General features: G+C 41.0%; 1 protein-coding gene across 5 annotated transcripts in view; it reads right to left on the bottom strand.

The window, feature by feature from the left end:
- The window catches only part of cacna1db (calcium channel, voltage-dependent, L type, alpha 1D subunit, b), a 145,712-nt gene extending 127,039 nt beyond the window's left edge, over positions 1-18,673 (bottom strand). For all 5 annotated transcript variants that reach the window (XM_056246929.1, XM_056246930.1, XM_056246931.1 and 2 more), the window contains exons 1-3: positions 18,261-18,673; positions 5,121-5,469; positions 1,651-1,756 (exon numbers count right to left, since the gene is read on the bottom strand). In XM_056246929.1, coding sequence (XP_056102904.1) covers positions 1,651-1,756; positions 5,121-5,469; positions 18,261-18,291 — 486 coding nt within the window. In that variant the 5' untranslated portion in view covers positions 18,292-18,673. The remainder of the gene's footprint in view (positions 1-1,650; positions 1,757-5,120; positions 5,470-18,260) is intronic.
- Between the last annotated feature and the right edge of the window lie 1,727 nt (positions 18,674-20,400).

Here is a 20,400-nt window from a genome sequence, read left to right as displayed (position 1 = left end):
TTGCGTTCAGAAACACTCTTACTACAGTTCACCAGTGCTTCTTTAAAGGGCTTTCCCAGAGGCTTGTGTGCGATTGAGAATATAGGTTTGTAGGCTGGAAATGATCGATGCGCACGCATGAGTGAGTGCAATGGAAATGCAGAGAGAGAGAGAGAGAGGTTAAACACTGGTGTCACTGACTCGACTGAAGCTAATCGTACTGGACAAGCCCAATGTTCAAAGCCCTGGAGCTCAGAGAAGCAAAACTCACTCTGCATTTACAAGGAAAACACTACAGGCCTCGTGTCATGATAACCAGACTGCATGAATCCCAGGAAATTAGTAGACACGCTTTGTGTGCGAATAACAGGAATCGTGATACGGCTTAATGTGATTCAGAAGGCATCGTTCAGTGAATAAATATGAGCGTTGCATGTTCAGATTGAAAATGTAGTGCTGTTGCACATTCAAAGCAATTTATAATCAATGAATACCGGCCATTTATGCCAAAAGATTATATATGATCTACTGTTGATGAATTATGACGTTGTTTATTTTATGGTGTGTATATTATAATATGTTGCAGATGTTTGTATCTTTTTAAATGAGCAGCCGGTAATAGTAAAGCATAGACATTTCAAAATAAGAGTCCCGGTATATTTTGGGCTTGTTTTATACATATTTAAATGTGTTTTCCTTGGAAATTAGCTTAAAATAGCTTGAATGTAACTCGACACCCTTGCCTCATTTAGTATGCGCGGTTCTATGAATATGCAAATGAGCCCCGCCTCCACTCACTCCCTCAGCTCAGAGATCCACTGGTTGATGATCACACGTTGATCTGATTGGTTACAAGGTCGTTTGTGACGTCAGAAACACCAGCGATTTCAAACCGTGTTTTTGAGACTGTCTTTGGTTCACTGCAGTTTTAAGCAGAAAATACTCAGCAATGCTGTCGACTTATGAATTATATGCTTATAATATAATATGTTACAGATGGATGTATCTTTTTAAATGAGCAGCCGCCAATAATAAAGCATAGACATTTCAAAATAAGAGTCCCGGTATATTTTGGGCTTGTTTTATAGCTACTATTGGTAATTCGGTTACTGTATCTGGCATTTAATTCAATGTTTAAAATATGCATAATTCCATAATTCTTAAATAAATACAGTTTTAAGTATTTTGTCCACTTTGAAGTATTTTTGAGAAAAAGTCTTCGTTAAAGCATTATAATACATTATAAGCCGACCGATCAGAAATGAGGTAAAGCATAACTTTACCAATTTTGATTTGAACCAAACAAACACATGTGAGATTACCAGGGTCGTTTTCTAAAGAGACAGATCTGAGGAGCAAAGGACTTCAGCACAAGTATCCATTTGATCTCCTCTTAATCTCATTGCAGACTGTTTAGTTTAGGGCATTTAAATGTGCAGTTCTGGACCAGGTTTGAAATCTAGCTCTCGGAGATGCGATCGAGCTACACAACAGGGCAAATGAAGCGCACACAAAGACATGAGCAATATGGACACAAGCACCTTTGGTGGAGAAATTTGCCTTTGTGCTCATGTAATTCCACTTTAATTCACTCATCTAATCTCAATTAGCAGAAACTAATCCCACGACACACAGCCAATGAGGAGTCAGAAGAGACGTCACAATACTCACCAAATCATGATTAGTTGAGTTGGAATCGTCTTCAGGGAAGGGGATGTAAACAGCTAAGGCCACACAGTTGGCAAAAATCGACAGCAGTATAAAGATATCAAAAGGTCTGGAAGAAACAGGTTTAAGGAGAAATGTCATAACATCAATCATTCCCCAACAGATCCCGCCAAACCAAACTTGATGAAGTGAAACCACAAAGCCGGTTTCTGTCATGTTGGACAACTGTACTCTGTCATGTCAGTCATATTATGTGGCTTTTTGGTCTTAAAGTAGGGATGCACCGAAATGAAAATTTTGATACCGATAATTCTTATATTTCAAAGCCGATAACCGATATTCCCATTTTTATATAATTTTTGAGAGTCAAAAACAAAAGTCTCACCAGTAAAAGCCAAACACACAATTATAATGATGTTCTTATGATAATGTTATGTAGCCGATATGACAGACTTGTATCACTTTACTGTATTTTCCTTTTTTGAAGTGATTCCAATCATATTTCAAGCAATTCAAAACCATCATGATGAACAGTGCGCATCTGTAGCGTCTCAGCTGAAGGAAATAATACATTATTTATCGGCTTTAATATATCGGACAAATGTTCTTATCAGGTCGATAACGATAACATTAAAAATGAACCGATTTTGGCCGATACCGATATGGTGGCCGATATATCGTGCATCTCTAACTTAAAGCTATTGCATGTTAATTATGTGTGACTAGCAATTGTTTCTAAACACTCGGACCAACTAACACTGGTCAGTCGAATTGATGGTCCCGCCCCAAACTCATCAGTTGGCATATCGTCACATGGCGAATTACAAACAGTGTTTTTGCTCCTGAAGGGAAGGGCAGGTGTGCAACTTAACTTAACAAGGCCATTAGCGAAGGGTACATGTTTATGATCACGTGACCCAAGATGTCGAGTTCACGCAATTTTCTTTATAAAGCTGGAGTTCACCCAGGGTATAATTACAGAAAATCTATTTGATTAGTTGGTAACACTTTACTTGAAGGGGAGTGCATAAGACTGACATGACACCTTCATAACAATGACAGGACACATGTTATGAATATGAAGGAGGTTTTATACATGTTTATGACAACTGTCATTAAGTGTCATTCGCTAAATTATGACATTTTTAATGCAAATATGACATTGTTTGAGATGTCTTTGTTATGACACCTTGACATAAGCAAATACATCATAACCTGTCAGTGTCTTTGTTATGAAAACTTGACAATACTAAGACAAGACAACCTGTCATAAACATGACATAGCAGATTGATGATCAAACTTAAGAAACTTAAGCTTTATGGGTTAACATTACATTAAACTGTCAGCTGGTTGGTTTTGACATTGGCTGTCATGAGGCCATTATAACATTTTAATGACAAATTAAATTTGTACCACTGTAGTTATAGAATAAAAATATTCATGACACAGTTATAATGGCCTTATGACAGCCAATGTCAAAACCAACCACATGACAGTTTAATGTAATGTTAACCCATAAAGCTTAAGTTTCTTAAGTTTGATCATTAATCTGCTATGTCATGTTTATGACAGGTTGTCTTGTCTTAGTATTGTCAAGTTGTCATGACAAAGACACTGACAGGTTATGATGTATTGGTTTATGTCAAGTTGTCATAACAAAGACATCTCAAACAATGTCATATTTGCATTAAAAATGTCATAATTGAGCGAATGACACTTAATGACAGTTGTCATAAACATGCATAAAACCTCCTTCATATTCATGACATATGTCCTGTCATGGTTATGAAGGTGTCATGTCAGTCTTATGCACACCCCTTCAAGTAAAGTGTTACCGATTAGTTTTATCATGAATAAAAACATTTTTAGTTTCTAATTAAAAAAAAGTTTCAGAGGCAACAAATGTGTTTTGATACATTACGTAAATCAAGCTTGTCCAAAGAAGAGCTGACAAATGTTATAAATGTGAGAGCTATAAATATGTAGACCTATATAACCAGGGCAATATATTAATATAAAATGAGAGTTGGCGAGAATATGAAACTGTCAATCGTCACGAAAGTTTAAGCCTTGCCAGTTTAAATGAAGATGCGAAATGAAGCTCAATTCATAACTCGCAGCTCCCTGCGTTATTAATGTTAAAAGCACTCACTTCTCTTGACTGAATAACTTTTGTAACTTTAATAAGGATTAATCTATGTTTCATTTATACAGTGAAAACTATGCAGTGTTATTTTACATTTGCTTACTTTATTCCATTTCTGTCCCTGAAAATTAAGACCTACACTGTCTATTTCATTTGTATAATTGTTCTCTTGTATTTATTTGTGCTGTTATTTTATAATTTGATTATTTGTTCTTATTTTATTACTGACTGTTACATGTCTTTAATAATGTTTTAGGTTTAATCATTAGTAAGGCTGGTAGTTTTAGCTGTGGTATTGAAGTTGGAATAGAAAATTGTGAATTTTCACTGGTATCTAAAATTTGATAACATTCATAACTCCCTATTTTTGCAAGAATCAGCTTGCAAAAACACGAATTTGCAAAGTGTACTTAGGTGTGACTGAAAATAATGAATTGACATGCATACTTTACTGTTGCAACGATTAATATCATCCAAAATAAAAGTTTGTGTTTACATAATATATGTGTGTGTGTACTGTGAGGGGCGTACAAGCACATTCCTCACATTCTTTCAATTTAAATTCAAAATAACTCACAATTTCATGCATAACCCTTTTAATTCAGCTCAAAATATCTTACATTGGGTGTCTTTGATGACGTCTTGTGGAAAATAATGAATATAACATGATATTTCATGACTCTTGCCACTAGATGGCGGTTATAGCTCTATATGGAGCAGAGGAGCTGTTCCGCTGGGTCCTAAAGTCAATTCCCTCCAGTATGCATTCAGGTAGACAGACATTATAAAGGACTGGATAAAGGACGGATAGTTCCAGTCCTTGATTCTGATTGGTTGAGCCACGTTCGAAGCCGTTGTAAATTACTAACTCGTGCCTAACAACGCCCCTTAGCTGTTCTAAATCCTCTGTAAAACACGGCTTCGCCGGGCTTATTGCTTTATTTGGTCAAGTTTTAGCATTTTTAGTTTGAATTTTGAGCATTTTTAGGTTTTTGTATGTGCACTGAAGCATTCCTCGCATTACATTGATTCCTATGGGAGTCACGTTGACCCGCGAGAGAAGGATTTGTTACATTTTTCAATTTCAAACACAAAACTCCTCAAATCCATTAAAAATCTTTTTGTGTGTGTGTATTCATTGTTCAAGTGCGACAAAAGTCCTAGAGTCTTGAACCCCTCTGATGAACACTCAATTTAAAAAAATTCTAAGTTTCGGGAATGCACTGTGCTAATACCCATAATTCAAATGTGATTCTGTAAATAACCCGTTTCCTCCAGCTCAGTGTAACTGAAGTGTGTGTCGTCTCAGTGCTGGTGTAAGGATACTTCCACTCCACTAAGCTAATGCACGCTCTGCGCACAGGGTTATTGAGAGTCAGGCAGAAGAGAGCTCTGGGAGGTCTGCTATTAGAAGTGCTTCCCTGTTTCTTGCTCTTGGCGTATTGCTGGCGTTTCCTCTGGGCCAGAGAGCTGACGGGGCCCGCGCTCGCAGGGGCCGAGGGGTTCAGGGTCTTCGGGACTTCCGGAGACTGTCTCGCGGCGCGGATCGCGGCCTGCCAGGAGAGAGCGGCGGCCTGGGCCGGGGAGTGGCCGCTGGTGATTGACAGCTCTTCGGTCCAGGTGGGAGGAGCTTCACTGGGGACCGGGACTCTGGTGCCACTGGCATAGTTGGCCCCTGAAAAGAGAAAGAAAATTAATGGTCGTACCGGAGGAACCTTTTCACAGTTCCTAGAAGAACTATTGGCGGAAGTTCCCGGATATTGGCGTGTTCACACCGCAGGAACTAGGAACGATTGTAGTTCCCTTAATGTTTTGTCTGAAGCCCCTTGACTTCACCACTAGATGGCGTTATTTCAACCCAGATTAATTCTCCTTTGTTAAATGGTTGTAATGCCCTCCCCTGTGTTGAATAGGCTTTATGCCCAGCTTCACTACTTCCTGAACTTCAGCCAGCTCCTTTGTTTCCTGTCCGCCATTATTGGACAAACTGATTAATCCAGGTGTGCCTGGCCTCAGTAACAATAATCAGGCTGGATTAATCAGTTTGTCCAATAATGGCAGACAGGAAACAAAGGAGCTGGCTGAAGTTCAGGAAGTAGTGAAGCTGTGGCATAAAGCCAATTAGCCTGGTCCCACCAGACTCTCGTACATTTCATTTGTACAGAGAGTCTGGCCTCGCTCCATTGACGAGCGTTAACCTCCTTGTAGGCGGGTCCTCTGTTGAAGTCTAAGACCTCGTTTACACTGTCAGTGAAATGTGACCCAATTCCGATTTTTTACTCGTATGCGACACCGATCGAATGTGTTCTATGACAGTGTAAACAGGAAAAAAACGCATGCATTCGGATATTTCGAGATCGGTTTCAGGCCTCGTTCATATGTGGAAATAAATCAGATGTAAATCGGATATGTGCCAATGCAACTGTCATGTAAACAGGCAGATCGGATTTTCCGAGGCATTACGTCTCCGGTTTAATGACGAGAGCAACCCAGACGCGCCTCTGCGGATGGACGGATGGCCCGATGAAACAGTGTGTCGTCGTAGGAGAGGAGTGTGGACACACGTTGACACAACATATCAAAGGTTGGCTTGCTCATCCTAAAATTTCGGACCCACTGCTCCTCGTTAAAGCCCGCCACGATCTCATGAAAGTGCGTTTATTGCACGATTTTTTTTTCACGTGGCATTTACGCCAAAAATTGTTTTTGCGTTCATGATACGCACTTTATGGCGTTTAATACGCACGTTTACAGTGCGTATCATATGCAAGCAAAAACTATTTTTGCCGTATAAATGGCATGAGAAATAACATTTGTGCTATAGATACTCACTTTTATGAGATCGTGTTGTATGTTCCCACCTGTCCTGAGATCTCGCTGCGCGTTCGTCCATCTGAGCAAGAAGACCCCTTTGAACATGCGCGATGTTTCAGTCAAGTGTAAACCCATGACTCGGATATGGGTCACAATTTAAAGAACGTGTAAACGGACGGAAAAAAAAAATCGGATATAGGCAACAAATCAGAATTGGGCATCAAGACCTGCAGTGTAAACGAGGCCTAAACACTATTAGATCTGCCCAGAGTCACTCTGGATCTGCCACAAGCAATCGCTAACATTTGGTCGTGACGTATGACGACTCAAACTAGCGCACCTCAACGTCATCGTTCTCAGCCACTCCCTCTGTTCGCTTATTGGCCCGGTAAAAAATTTACCGGAGAAAACCAAAGAATACACCACAATCCCAGACGTATACTGAAGGAAAATGAAAATTGAGCGATAGTACGTAGGAGGGCGGAGCCAGGCTAGAGTTGGATTACTCCTAATGACAAACCCTATTTAAGGCCCCACTGCCGTTTGTTGTTGTTCAGTCCTGATGTTGGTCTAAGCGTTGTCCTTCTCAGGGATTGTTGGGTCTGAGATTTTTCCTGCCTTCTGGTTTTGTACTTATCTTACTTTGTAAGATGTATATCTTTCTGGACTCATATTTAAGGAGATCTCTTCTGTTTTGGATGACCCTTTTTGTATTGCCTCCCAAGGGGAGTTGTTTGAGTTACCCTGAGACACATTCATCTAAAGCAGGGGTGTCCAAACTCGGTCCTGGAGGGCCACTGTCCTGCAGAGTTTAGCTCCAACCCCAATTAAACGCACCTGAAACAGCAAATCAAGGTCTTGATTAGCTGTTGAAGGTCATTAGGCATGCTAAAAACTTGCTAACAGGTGTGTTGAGGCAAGTTGGAACTAAACTCTGCAGGACAGTGGCCCTCCAGGGCCGAGTTTGGACACCCCTGATCTAAAGTGTTGCCTAAGACTGTTGCTAATGTTTTGCTTTTCCCTCTGAAGTAAAGAGCCAAAGATAAAACTCAGACTTTTGAGATCTCATTGTATTCAAATTCCTCTGCACTTGGGTTCAACCTCCTCCGTGGTGGAGTGGTCAGCATCAAGGACACACACATCGGAGACCCGAGATCGATCCCCAGCTGGATCATAACAGTTCTACTCCTACTTCAGAGTCGGGTCTAAACTACCAGTGACGTAAGTGAGCACTGATTGGCTTAAAGTTAAAGTAGGGGTACAATGGTGTTTCATGTATTCAGAGTTGTTTACAGTGTTAAAGAGATGGATTCTCATGCTAAACATAGCCAAAGTTTAAAAATATATATATATTTTGGACGAATAACGGAGAATTTCTGTGCCGAAAATCTTACTTCCGGGTTGGTACAAGTTTCGGCTGGTTTTTTTTCGATCGTGGATCTAATGACGTAGACGAGAGTGGAACTGCTTATATGAGCATTTCTCTCGGAAAAGCGCGCCCGCGCACACGTCGCCCAGAGGAGAGCGCGCCCGCGCACACCAACAGGAAATCATCGGCAGCGCTGCATAGGATTTGTTCAAGAATGTCTTTAAATACATTCGTTTAGCTGGCCACTGTAGGTGTCTGTTTGTTTATTGTAAAACCAAATCATGTCCTCATAAACCACGAGTAAACACACACAAATGTTGTCAGTTATAACTCGCGCATGACTTGTTGTGCTAAAAACACTGCGCTCAAGTTCAAATCATTTCTACTTTTAAAAAACTTAGTCGGCATCAAATCCCACATGTACACCTTTAAAGAAAAAAAAATACGACGACATAAAGTGAAAATGAGTAATTTACAAAAACCCGGAAAATAGCAATGGTGAAAAACTGTTTAACGGTCTAACTCCACAATTCAGTACTTCACAGTTCACAGTCTTGTAATATGTTTTAGCAATACATTTCTAACATTTATAATGTGTTTAGAATTTTTAGAACATTTATAATGTGTTTAGAACCACAATAATGTGGTTTATAAAATTGCCTTTACAGGGACTTTAAGTTAAAAGTTTTCTGTTTTCTGTTAAAACGGTGTTGTGTAAGCAGCCCCTAAGTTAATAACTAATGATCTTTGCAACAGAAGTGAATCAATCAAAACTAACATTAACTGGACAATAACTTTATTCTAGAGCTGTTTAAAGCCAAAACAATCTGTTACTGTAATTTCCTATTATCACTGTAAAGCTGCTTTGAAACAATCTATATTGTTAATAGCCCTATGTAAAACTAATTTTCTGCCACACCAGCCAAATATTTTTTTTTTACCAGCCATGAAAATATGGTAATGCCACCAAACTTTTAGATACAAGTAAAAATGTTCCCCTTGTAGTGGCTACTTGGACAGACAAGAAAGTGTTTTCATCTTCTGTCTATCTGATTCAAATCACAGTCTGCTAATTCAGTGGTAAGAATTTAATTGTTGTTTTATTTATATCTTATCCTGTTAACTGTCACCCCCCTTTTTTTTGCAGACATAAAAATCACTATCCAAACTTAAATGGTTGTAATTCAGGAATGCTTTGGAATATAGACCTATGGCTGGTCTTGTTTTAAAGAAGACATTTTCCAGATTATTGTAGAAGTCTAGAAATTATAAGAAATGAAACAGAAAAAAGTTACATAAGTTTGAGTTTATGAAATTGTGTAATGTAAAAATATAATTATTAATATTTTATATAAAATATATATATTACAAAATATATTTTACTCTAAAACTGCAGGAAAATTAAAGACAAAAATCTGAACAAGTTGTATTCCAAATTTTAGGTTGATATCTCAAAAAATGAGCTTTCAGTAAGATTTTATTCGGGCGCAGTACCCAACTTTTTTACTGGAGACTTTTTTATAGGCTGGGAGTTTTTAAAAGCCTCAGGAATCTTTTGCAGGTGTTTAGAGTTAATTAGTTGATTCAGATGATTAGATTAATAGCTCGTTTAGAGACCCTTTTCATGATATGCTAATTTATTGATTTTTTGAGGAATTTGGGGTTTTCATGAGATGTATGCCAAAATCATCAGTATTTGTCACGTTTCATGGATCCACTGTCTCATTCTGATATGTTGTGTGTGTGTGTATGTGTGTCTGTGTGGGCGTGGTTACTAATTCCCGGTTGATTGTGTGCACCAGCTGCAAGCCCTTACCAGTTGCTTTATATGCCCAGTAATTCCCATCTCACATTGTCAGATCGTTGTGGCTTTCCCGGTGTCGTGTTCCTGTTCCTGTGTGGTCTTCGCTTCTCCTCGTGTGTTCCAGTCTTCGTGGGTCTTCGTCGTTGTCCCCGGTCTGGATTGTTTATTGTTCCTGGTTGATCACTCCGTCTTCATCTCCACGAGACTCCGGTTTGCCCATCGACGTCCCTGTTGTCACAGTTCCATCTGAGTGTTTGTCCCCGACCTGTGTTTTCCTGTGACTTGTCTGACCAACTAATAAACTAACTTTTACTTGCAATTGTATCCGATTCGTTCGTCATAGAACGATCTGACCAGACATGGATGCAGCAAGTTCGGCCAGTTTGAGCGAGTTCATCGCACACAGCGTGACGAGAATGGATCAACAAGGAGAAGAGATCGCGAACACAGGTCGCGCGGTTCAAGCACTCGTGACACAGGTGTCCGAGCTCACCCAACAGCTTCAACATCTACGCGCGCCCACTGCGCCGCCCACGCCGCCCGTTCCCCCCCCACCGCCCCAGCCAGAGAATCAACCTGAACCTCGCCTGCCTACGCCGGAGGGATATTCAGGTGAGCCCGAATACTGTAGGGCTTTTCTCACGAGATGTTCCATGCATTTCGCATTGCAGCCACGGACTTTTCACAGTGAACAATCCAAGGTGGCATTCGTACTAACTTTACTGTCAGGTAAAGCAGCGCTCTGGGGAACGGCGGTGTGGGAGAACCAAGACTACTGTTGTTCCTTGTTCCAGGCACTCTCCACAGAGATCAGAAGAGTGTTCGATCGAGCGGTAGCGGGTAAGGAGGCGGCCAGATTACTCGCGGATCTACGCCAAGGAGATGGCTCGGTGTCGGATTACTCGATCCGTTTCTGCACCCTGGCCGCAGAGTGCCATTGGAACGAGGAGGCGCAGTGGGACATGTTCCTGCATGGGCTGGCTGACCGCGTTCAGAAGGAGATATACATCTTGGACCTTCCTAAATCTCTCAATGAACTGGTGGAGCTGGCGATGAGGGTCGATTCACGCCTCAACCGTGTGAGTCAGCGGGTTCGCTCCAGTCATTTCCAGCCATATCCGGAGGATGCACGGACCAGTGACGGGAACGCGGTCAGCCCAGTTTCCGACCATGAGCCCATGCAGGTGGGGAGAGCTCGGCTTTCCCGGGAGGAGAGGGAAAGGCGGAGGTCCCAAGGGCTCTGCCTTTACTGTGGTAAAGCTGGCCACTTTCTCTACTCTTGCCCGGTAAAAGAGCAAGCCCGATAGTAAGCATGAGGCTACTATCGGGTGGGATCTCCGCCGAGAAGTCCTCATCTACATCATCGACCCTCCTCCCGGTAAGACTGAGATGGGCAACCTCCACACACACCACTCAAGCATTACTGGACTCGGGAGCAGAGGGTAATTTTATGGATTTCAGTTTCGCTGTCAAACTCAAGATTCCCATCATTTCTCTCACACACAAGATATCTGTCAACGCACTCAATGGACAGGACCTTCCCAGAATTTCGCACTCCACTGAACCTCTCACACTCATCACATCGGGCAATCACACTGAACATATTTCTTTTCTTCTTATGGACTCACCACTAGCACCGGTGGTTCTAGGGCACCCATGGCTCACCAAACACAACCCCCGTGTCGACTGGCAGAACAATTTCATTTCCTCTTGGAGTAATCACTGTCATGAGTCATGTTTGGTGTCTGCTTGTCCTTCTGTGTCTAGTTCTGTGTTTCAGAAGGAGGCAGTGGATTTGTCTAACGTGCCCGCAGAGTACCTCGACTTGAAGGAGGTGTTCAGTAAGTCTCGTGCTGCTTCTCTCCCTCCGCATCGTCCCTATGACTGTGCTATAGATTTACTGCCAGGTAAGTCTCCGTCTAAAGGCAAACTTTACTCTCTTTCTGTTCCTGAGAGGGAGGCCATGGAGAAATATATTTCTGATTCTTTAGACTCTGGGTTCATCCAGCCTTCCTCTTCTCCTGCGGGGGCGGGGTTCTTTTTTGTTGGGAAGAAGGATGGTTCTCTGCGACCTTGTATTGATTACCGAGAGTTGAACAACATCACGGTGAAGAATACTTATCCTTTACCGTTGATGTCTTCAGCTTTCGAGAGGTTGCAGGGAGCATCCATTTTCACAAAATTGGACTTACGTAATGCTTATCATTTGGTCCGCATCAGGAAGGGGGATGAATGGAAAACCGCGTTTAATACCCCCAGGGGGCACTTTGAATACTTGGTTATGCCTTTCGGCCTTTCCAACTCCCCAGCGGTTTTCCAAGCACTCGTCAATGACGTGTTGAGAGATATGGTCGATCAGTTCATATATGTTTACCTGGATGACATATTGATTTTTTCTTCATCTCTCCAGGAACACGTTCAACATGTCAGGCGAGTGCTTCAGAGGTTGCTAGAGAATGGGCTTTTTGTCAAGGCGGAGAAATGCGATTTTCATGCACAGTCTGTTTCCTTCCTAGGGTACATCATCTCTTCTGAGGGAATGCGCATGGATCCTGACAAAGTTAAGGCGGTGATGGATTGGCCAAGTCCAGATTCCCGTAAGGCCCTACAGCGGTTTCTGGGGTTCGCCAATTTCTATAGGCGGTTTATTCGCAATTTTAGCCAACTAGCCGCGCCTCTGACTGCCTTGACCTCCCCCAGAACTGCGTTCAGGTGGTCCGATATGGCAGAAGCTGTATTCGTCAACCTCAAGAGTCGGTTTATTTCGGCCCCCATTCTTGTCACCCCTGATTCTACACGTCAGTTCGTGGTGGAGGTCGACGCGTCAGAGGTGGGGGTAGGAGCAGTTCTTTCCCAGCGCGCGTCCTCAGACGACAAGATGCATCCCTGCGCGTTTTTTTCCCATCGCTTATCACCTGCCGAACGTAATTATGACATTGGTAACAGAGAGTTGTTGGCGGTCAAATTAGCGTTGGAGGAGTGGCGACATTGGCTAGAGGGTTCAGGGGTACCCTTTATCGTTTGGACCGATCATAAGAACCTGGAATACATTAGAACTGCTAAAAGACTCAACTCCAGGCAGGCTCGGTGGGCACTTTTTTTCGGACGTTTTGATTTTGTTCTCTCGTACCGCCCGGGTTCCAAGAACATCAAACCCGATGCTTTATCTCGTATTTTTGATCCATCCGCACGCCCGGTTACTCCCGAGTGCATTTTACCTGAGAAAGTAGTTATCTCCACACTCACATGGGAGGTCGAATCGAAGGTCAAGACAGCCTTAGAAGGGGTAACGCCTCCGCCCTGATGCCCATCGAGTCGTTTGTTTGTTCCGGAGGGGTTACGGTCCGACGTTATTCGATGGGGTCATTGCTCCAACGTGGCTTGTCATCCAGGAGTAAGTCGTACTAACGGTTTGATAAAGCAACGATTCTGGTGGCCGTTAATGGCTCGTGATGTTCACGATTTTGTTTTGGCTTGCTCGGTTTGCGCCACTAACAAGACGTCTAACCGTTCTCCTGATGGGTTGCTCCGACCGCTATCTGTCCCTTCGAGACCCTGGTCCCACATCGCACTAGATTTTATTACCGCCCTCCCACCCTCTAAAGGCATGACGGTTGTTTTGACCGTAGTGGACCGGTTCTCGAAGGCGGCACATTTCATTCCCTTGCCCAAATTACCTTCAGCCAAGGAGACAGCGGTCACGGTCATTGATCACGTCTTTCGGTTACATGGCCTCCCGAAGGACGTGGTTTCTGACAGGGGTTCCCAATTTGTGTCTAAATTTTGGCGAGAGTTTTGTAGGTTATTGGGAGCTACGGTCAGTCTGTCTTCGGGTTATCATCCCCAGAGTAATGGTCAATCCGAACGAGCCAACCAGGATTTGGAGAGAATGTTACGATGTATGGTAGCCAAGAATCCTTCATCCTGGAGCCAACAACTTTCTATGGTTGAGTACGCTCATAATTCGTTACCAGTGTCATCAACGGGCCTCTCTCCGTTTAAGTGTAGTTTAGGTTACCAGCCACCAATTTTTCCGAGCCTGGAATCCGAGGTCGCGGTCCCCTCCGCTCACGCATTCGTCCAGAGGTGTCGCCACACTTGGACCAGAGCCCGTGAGACTCTGCTCCAAGCGGGGAGGCGCATGAAGGCCAAGGCCGATCGCCACCGGTCAAAGCCTCCCGTATACGTCGTGGGTCAAAAAGTGTGGCTTTCTACCAAGAACATTCCGCTCCGTTCCGTTTCCAATAAGTTAGCCCCCAAATTCATTGGCCCGTTCCCTGTCACCAAGATCATTAGTCCGGTGGCAGTCCGACTCAAACTTCCTCCGGCGTACAGGAGAATTTGTCCCGCCTTTCATGTGTCTAAAATCAAGCCCGTGTTTTATTCTCCCATTAATCCGCCAGTCCCGGTTCCCCCCCCGCCGCGACTCGTAGATGGGGAACCCACTTATTCGGTACACCGTATTCTGGACTCTAGACGGAGGGGACGCGGATTTCAGTACTTGGTGGACTGGGAAGGTTACGGTCCGGAGGAGAGGAGTTGGGTACCTGCTAGAGACATTCTGGATCACTCCCTTATCGATGATTACAATCGGCAGGTAGGTTCGGCTGGGAACGCCAGGAGGCGTTCCTAGGGGAGGGGGTACTGTCACGTTTCATGGATCCACTGTCTCATTCTGATATGTTGTGTGTGTGTGTATGTGTGTCTGTGTGGCGTGGTTACTAATTCCCGGTTGATTGTGTGCACCAGCTGCAAGCCCTTACCAGTTGCTTTATATGCCCAGTAATTCCCATCTCACATTGTCAGATCGTTGTGGCTTTCCCGGTGTCGTGTTCCTGTTCCTGTGTGGTCTTCGCTTCTCCTCGTGTGTTCCAGTCTTCGTGGGTCTTCGTCGTTGTCCCCGGTCTGGATTGTTTATTGTTCCTGGTTGATCACTCCGTCTTCATCTCCACGAGACTCCGGTTTGCCCATCGACGTCCCTGTTGTCACAGTTCCATCTGAGTGTTTGTCCCCGACCTGTGTTTTCCTGTGACTTGTCTGACCAACTAATAAACTAACTTTTACTTGCAATTGTATCCGATTCGTTCGTCATAGTATTAAAACAATAAAAGACCGGAAATATTTCAGTTGGTGTGCAATGAATCTAAAATATATGAAAGTTTAATTTTTATCATTACATTATGGAAAATAATGAACTTTATCACAATATGCTAATTTTTTTAGAAGGACCTGTATATAGGCCTATTATATATTTATAAACTTTTATGTTAGATGCGATAAATCATGATTAATCGATTTGACAGCACAAATGTCTAATATCTACTAAGCACTAATATACATGCCTATATCATTACAAATTCATATATATTTATGTCCTACCAACAGGAAAACGTTTAGCTTCAGAACTTTAGCTAATGTTGTCTCAAGGTTCTCTTAAAGTTATAAACAAAAATTCTTCCAGTAACGTTAATATAACGTTCGTTCAGAATTATCTGGTCTTTAATAATGTTCTCAAAAAGTTAGAACAAAAACATTATTATACTTAACCTACAGATACATCAGATCAGTGGCGTGCACAGACCTCCTCAGGGGCAGGGGCGGAGGGACCAAAAAGGGCACTCATTTTTTTATTTATTTAATTTAAAGTCCCTGTAAAGGCAATTTCAAAAAAAAATTCTAAACACATTATAAATGTTAGAAATGTGTTGCTAAAACATATTACAAAGACTGTGAACTGTGAGGTACTGATTTGTGGAGTTAGACCGTTAAACAGTTTTTCACCATTGCTATTTTCCGGATTTTCTGGGCGGGGCTAAAACAGGGCTCGATGACGCACTGGAGCCCTTGAGCTCCTGGACACGCCCCTACTTGATGACGCACTGTAGCCGCTGAGGCTGGCCGCTCCTAACAATATTATAGAGCACATTCACATCAGTTTGCCGCTCAATCGCGAGTTACTGTCAGCACTATTATTAGTAACACAGCCTACAGATTGCTAGCTAGCTATGCCTTCGTCACGGAAATGCGTAGGCCTACTACCTGGATGCGATCACCGGATCACGTACAAAACAGATCGGTGTCCTTATTTAAATTTCCGAAAAACGATTACATCAAGAAGAAGTGGATTAATTTTGTGAAGAGCCACCTTGATGGAGAGCTGAGGATCACCGCCAACACCCGCCTCTGTAAGTGATCATTTTACACGGGATAGTTTTATAAACTTTCGTCGGAGATAACTGTCTGGGATTCACTGATAATCCGCTGTTACTGGTGAATGGGGCCGAACCGACTCCCGCCTGGCCTTCATCCTCCCGTCGCGCCGACAACTGGTGTCATCGGCAGTGCGTGCCCACTGCCCACCGTGCGAGCATCCATTCCGGCTGTAGAGTTGAGTGTGGCGAGTCGACGGCAGCTTTCCCGCGAGTGGGCGTGGTTTCAGCGCAGCCAGTGGACACGCCCCCAGCGTTTGAGAGCAGAGATTACTGCTCATTTCTTCAAGATTTTGATAGCTTATTTTATGTACTTGCTGGCTTTTTTTATCATTCAAATTTGGCTGGGTGACTAATAACTAATTTTTCTGTGGTGTGACAAACTCAAAACACATACTTAATTTTGACTTTACAGGGACTTTAACAGTACCTGGATTTTTATTCTCTCTATTCAGCCAACTTGTGAGAGGGATGCTTCCTTTGGCTGCATCAGAGAGTTCCTTTATTTTTTTATTCTTTCTTTCCTTGGCATTCTAAGAAAATATGTTTTTACAATTATTAGAATGCATAACACATCAAATGAAAATAGGGAAATTATGATAATATTACTAAATATTATTTACTTTAGCAAACAAAACAGTGAGAATCAAGAAAGTAAAATTAATACTTTTATGGAAAATTAATTTTTAGTTTTGTTGATGTTGTAAATTTAATGTATGTATTATATGTATGAAAGACAGTGTTAGCTATCATGAATCAGTAACACTTTACAGTAAGGTTTCATTAGTTAAATTAGTTAGCATTAGCTAATAATGAACTGCACTTCTACCGCCTTTATTAATCTTAGTTAATATTTATTTCAGCATTTACTAAAACATTAAAATCAAAAGTTGTATTTATTATCATTAGTTAATGCACTGACTGTGACATAACATGAATAAACAATTAACAGTTGTATTATTAACTAAGATAAACAGTAACAAATGTGTTGCTCATGGTAAGTTCATGCTAGTTCATACATGAGTAATGAACAAATGAACCTTATTGTAAAGCGTTACTATGAAATCAAAGATATAAGTTCCTTACAATTTAGAGTTGGACATTGACTTAAGATTTCATTTAACTAGATGTATTTCCCCTTGCACTTTTATTCCTTGGATAAAAACGAAAAACATTGTCACTCAGAATGCGTCTGAAATCGAGTTATACTTGTATTATAGTTAAGAATAACTCGCTTGCTGCCGCAACTTTTAGAGTAGCATGGTGATCGTAGTAGGATAAATGTAATCTTCCGTATTAGCTTTAACGTTACCTGCTGCTCGTTTGAAGACTCGCGCGAACTGCTGCTAGTGCGTACCAGAACCGTTAAATGCGTACGAGGCGCTGCAGGAAACTCCGCCTACCACTTCTCCGCTAAAAAATTTTTTTATATAATATTTGTTTGTATTATTATTGTTAGTGGCAAGGGTGTGTTAGTGTATTGTTATTTATTATAATAATTATAATTATAATTATTATTATTTACAATTATCAGAAAAGGGCACAATACATTTTGAGACATGATCAAAATGATGTGGCAAGGGTGTGTTAGTGTATTGTTATTTATTATAATAATTATAATTATAATTATTATTATTATTATTTACAATTATCAGAAAAGGGCACAATACATTTTGAGACATGATCAAAATGATCATGTGGCAAGGGTGTGTTAGTGTATTGTTATTTATTATAATAATTATTATTATTATTATTATTATTATTATTTACAATTATCAGAAAAGGGCACAATACATTTTGAGACATGATCAAAATGATCATTTGATTCACCCCCCCCCCCCCCCGCGTCCCCCCCCCCCCCCCCCCCCCCCGTGCACGCCTCTGCATCAGATACATTTTACCTGAAACATTTAGTTGGATGTTTGTCTAACATTTTCTTAAATGTTACTATTTCTTTCAGAATATTCAGAGAACTTGCCATTATGATTGAAAAATACAATGGAATGTTTCCATAGCGTTCAGTAAAAAACGTTTAAGAGAACATTCATAAATATCGATTTCATAACTTAATGGCAACGTTAACAAAACGTTCTTATTTATGCTAGCATATTAATATCCAGCCATGACACAAGTATGATGTGCGCTGATGCGTTCAACACAACTTTGACACGGACATCTTCACCTCACTTTGACCATACAGCGAAATCTCCCCAGTTTCGCTCAGTTTGAATATGAAACGCATTTAGTCACATCTGTATTTGTGTGTTTACCTCCTTCCGTCGGTTCCTCTGACTCGTCCATCCCCTCCTCCACATTGAAACCCTGTTTTATTGTTTGCTATAGTCCAGTTCGCGTGATTATCACATCTTATCTATCATGTTTAGACCGCTGTTGATGATAATCATGATGATGATGATGATGGTGCTGATGCTGAAGCCTCTTCGCAACATCCGGGTGTCTCCGCGATAAAGATTAAATCCACTGAGCGCCATTAAAGATGCCTAGAGTCAGTCTGACAGTCTTATTCCTATTCTATCCGGACTAAATCAGAGAAAACACACACTGGTTTCGCTCGCAGTTGTGCGTCTGTTTTAAATTAAACCCGTGTTCTGGGAATAGAGTTGCCTGGAATATTCAATTACCTTTGCAGAACATCTAACAGGCTTTGCAACAGGTCACTGAGCCTCAGACAATGTTCATGCACACACTATATCACTCCAGAGCTTCGGCTTCATAAAGTCTTTTTAAACACCCAGATAAAGTTCAACTAAATCTTACCTCGGATTCCCAGTATGAACGTCATCATCTGTCATTGCCCGAGTGCATGTTTTCTGCTCATTATGGCCATATGCTGAAGCACACAGTTAGGGAGTGTGTGTTGGATTACCTGTGTGTAGCAGATAATCCCCATATTAATCCTCTGACTCAAGCCTTCTGTGCACTGAGAGGAAGCCAATGGCGCGCGTGCACGCGAACATTCCGTTCAAACGCGATCTATTGTTGATTTTCCATAAGCAGTGATTAATCATAATTCACATCAACTCTGATTCTGAGGTTGGCCTTATGTTTTCTAATGGCAAGTATTCATTTCTAGCTGTAATGATGCAAAATGAACTTAGTTTTTTCTTGAGCGTGGTTTATTTAGTTTTAACTTTTCTTTAGCTATAAAGAAACACAGAAAGTGAAGTGTGTGTGTGTGTGTGTGTGTGTGTGTGTAACAACGACCTCTTGCGGTTTCTCCATTACATCACAGTTTAAATCCCCGTCATTAATCAATCTGAGCTCAAAGCTCATTAAAATACAGCTCAACTAGTTTATAGTTTAATTCAAATAAATCCAATAATACTCCAATAACCACAAGTTAAAATAGTTCTATACTTGTTTATGGACCAAATATACACTTTCATGCCACATTCATGTTTCTTTTAAAGTGTTTTCACCATCATAGCTCTGACTATGTTTATTTCAGTGCAATCATATTTAACTTAACTTATTCTCCTGACCATAGATGACACAAAATGTAACCTTCAAATCAGCACTTTTGATGAATGGCTGCTATTTTTAAATTTGTGTAATTAAGTCCGTCAACACAGTTTTGAGTTTAATTGATCTAATTTTGTGTCTCTGGGAAATGATTTATGACACAGAATATTATACTGAATATCAGAGTTTTGTGTGTGTCTGTTTGGAAATGAGGGACTTTTGGACACATTCATGTTTTTAGATTTGTGAGTAAAAGTTATAGTTTTTATTTTGAAGAATAAAGATTGAAATTAAACCCTTAGGGTAAGATGAGCCACCAGAATTGGCACAGAAGTTCCCAGAGTGGCATGTTGTTACTAGTGTTATTATTTTTAAATTTAATAATTATTCTAATTTATGGGGTTAATATTCACTATTTCCATTAGATTTACATAAATTTGCTTTCATACGGTTGCTATTGTGACATATCTTCAATATTAGCAATTAAATACGTTAATATTCATATTAACGTTCATGCCATATTCATGCCATAGTTTTGAATTTTCATCTCATAACTATAACTTAGTATATCATAATCAGTGTTGGGTATAATGCATTATTAACTAATTAATTAGTTCTAATTAATTAATTCTCTTGAAAAAGTAAAGTAAGGGATTACTCTTTCTTTTTCTGTAATTTAATTAGTTACTTATATAATTGCATTAAACAACTGTAATTCTATATACCCTACTGTAATTCAATAGTGGATTTAACATCAAAATATAACGTCTAATGTTAAAATGTATGTTTTTAATGTAAGCTTCTCCCTTTAAATATGGTCAGTTCAAGAATAATTTAGGCAATATTATTTATTTGAAAGAGGTAAAAGCAGTTTCATGTCCTTGTCGTTGACATGAGATTTATAATGTAATTAGTAGCTAATATAAC

The sequence above is a fragment of the Rhinichthys klamathensis genome, unplaced genomic scaffold (assembly GCF_029890125.1).
Source record: "Rhinichthys klamathensis goyatoka isolate OS25496 unplaced genomic scaffold, OSU_Roscu_1.1 h1tg000040l_1, whole genome shotgun sequence".
Classification (NCBI taxonomy): domain Eukaryota; kingdom Metazoa; phylum Chordata; class Actinopteri; order Cypriniformes; family Leuciscidae; genus Rhinichthys; species Rhinichthys klamathensis.
The sequence above is the reverse complement of the archived record's forward strand: the minus strand, read 5'-3'. Positions and strand labels throughout refer to the sequence as shown.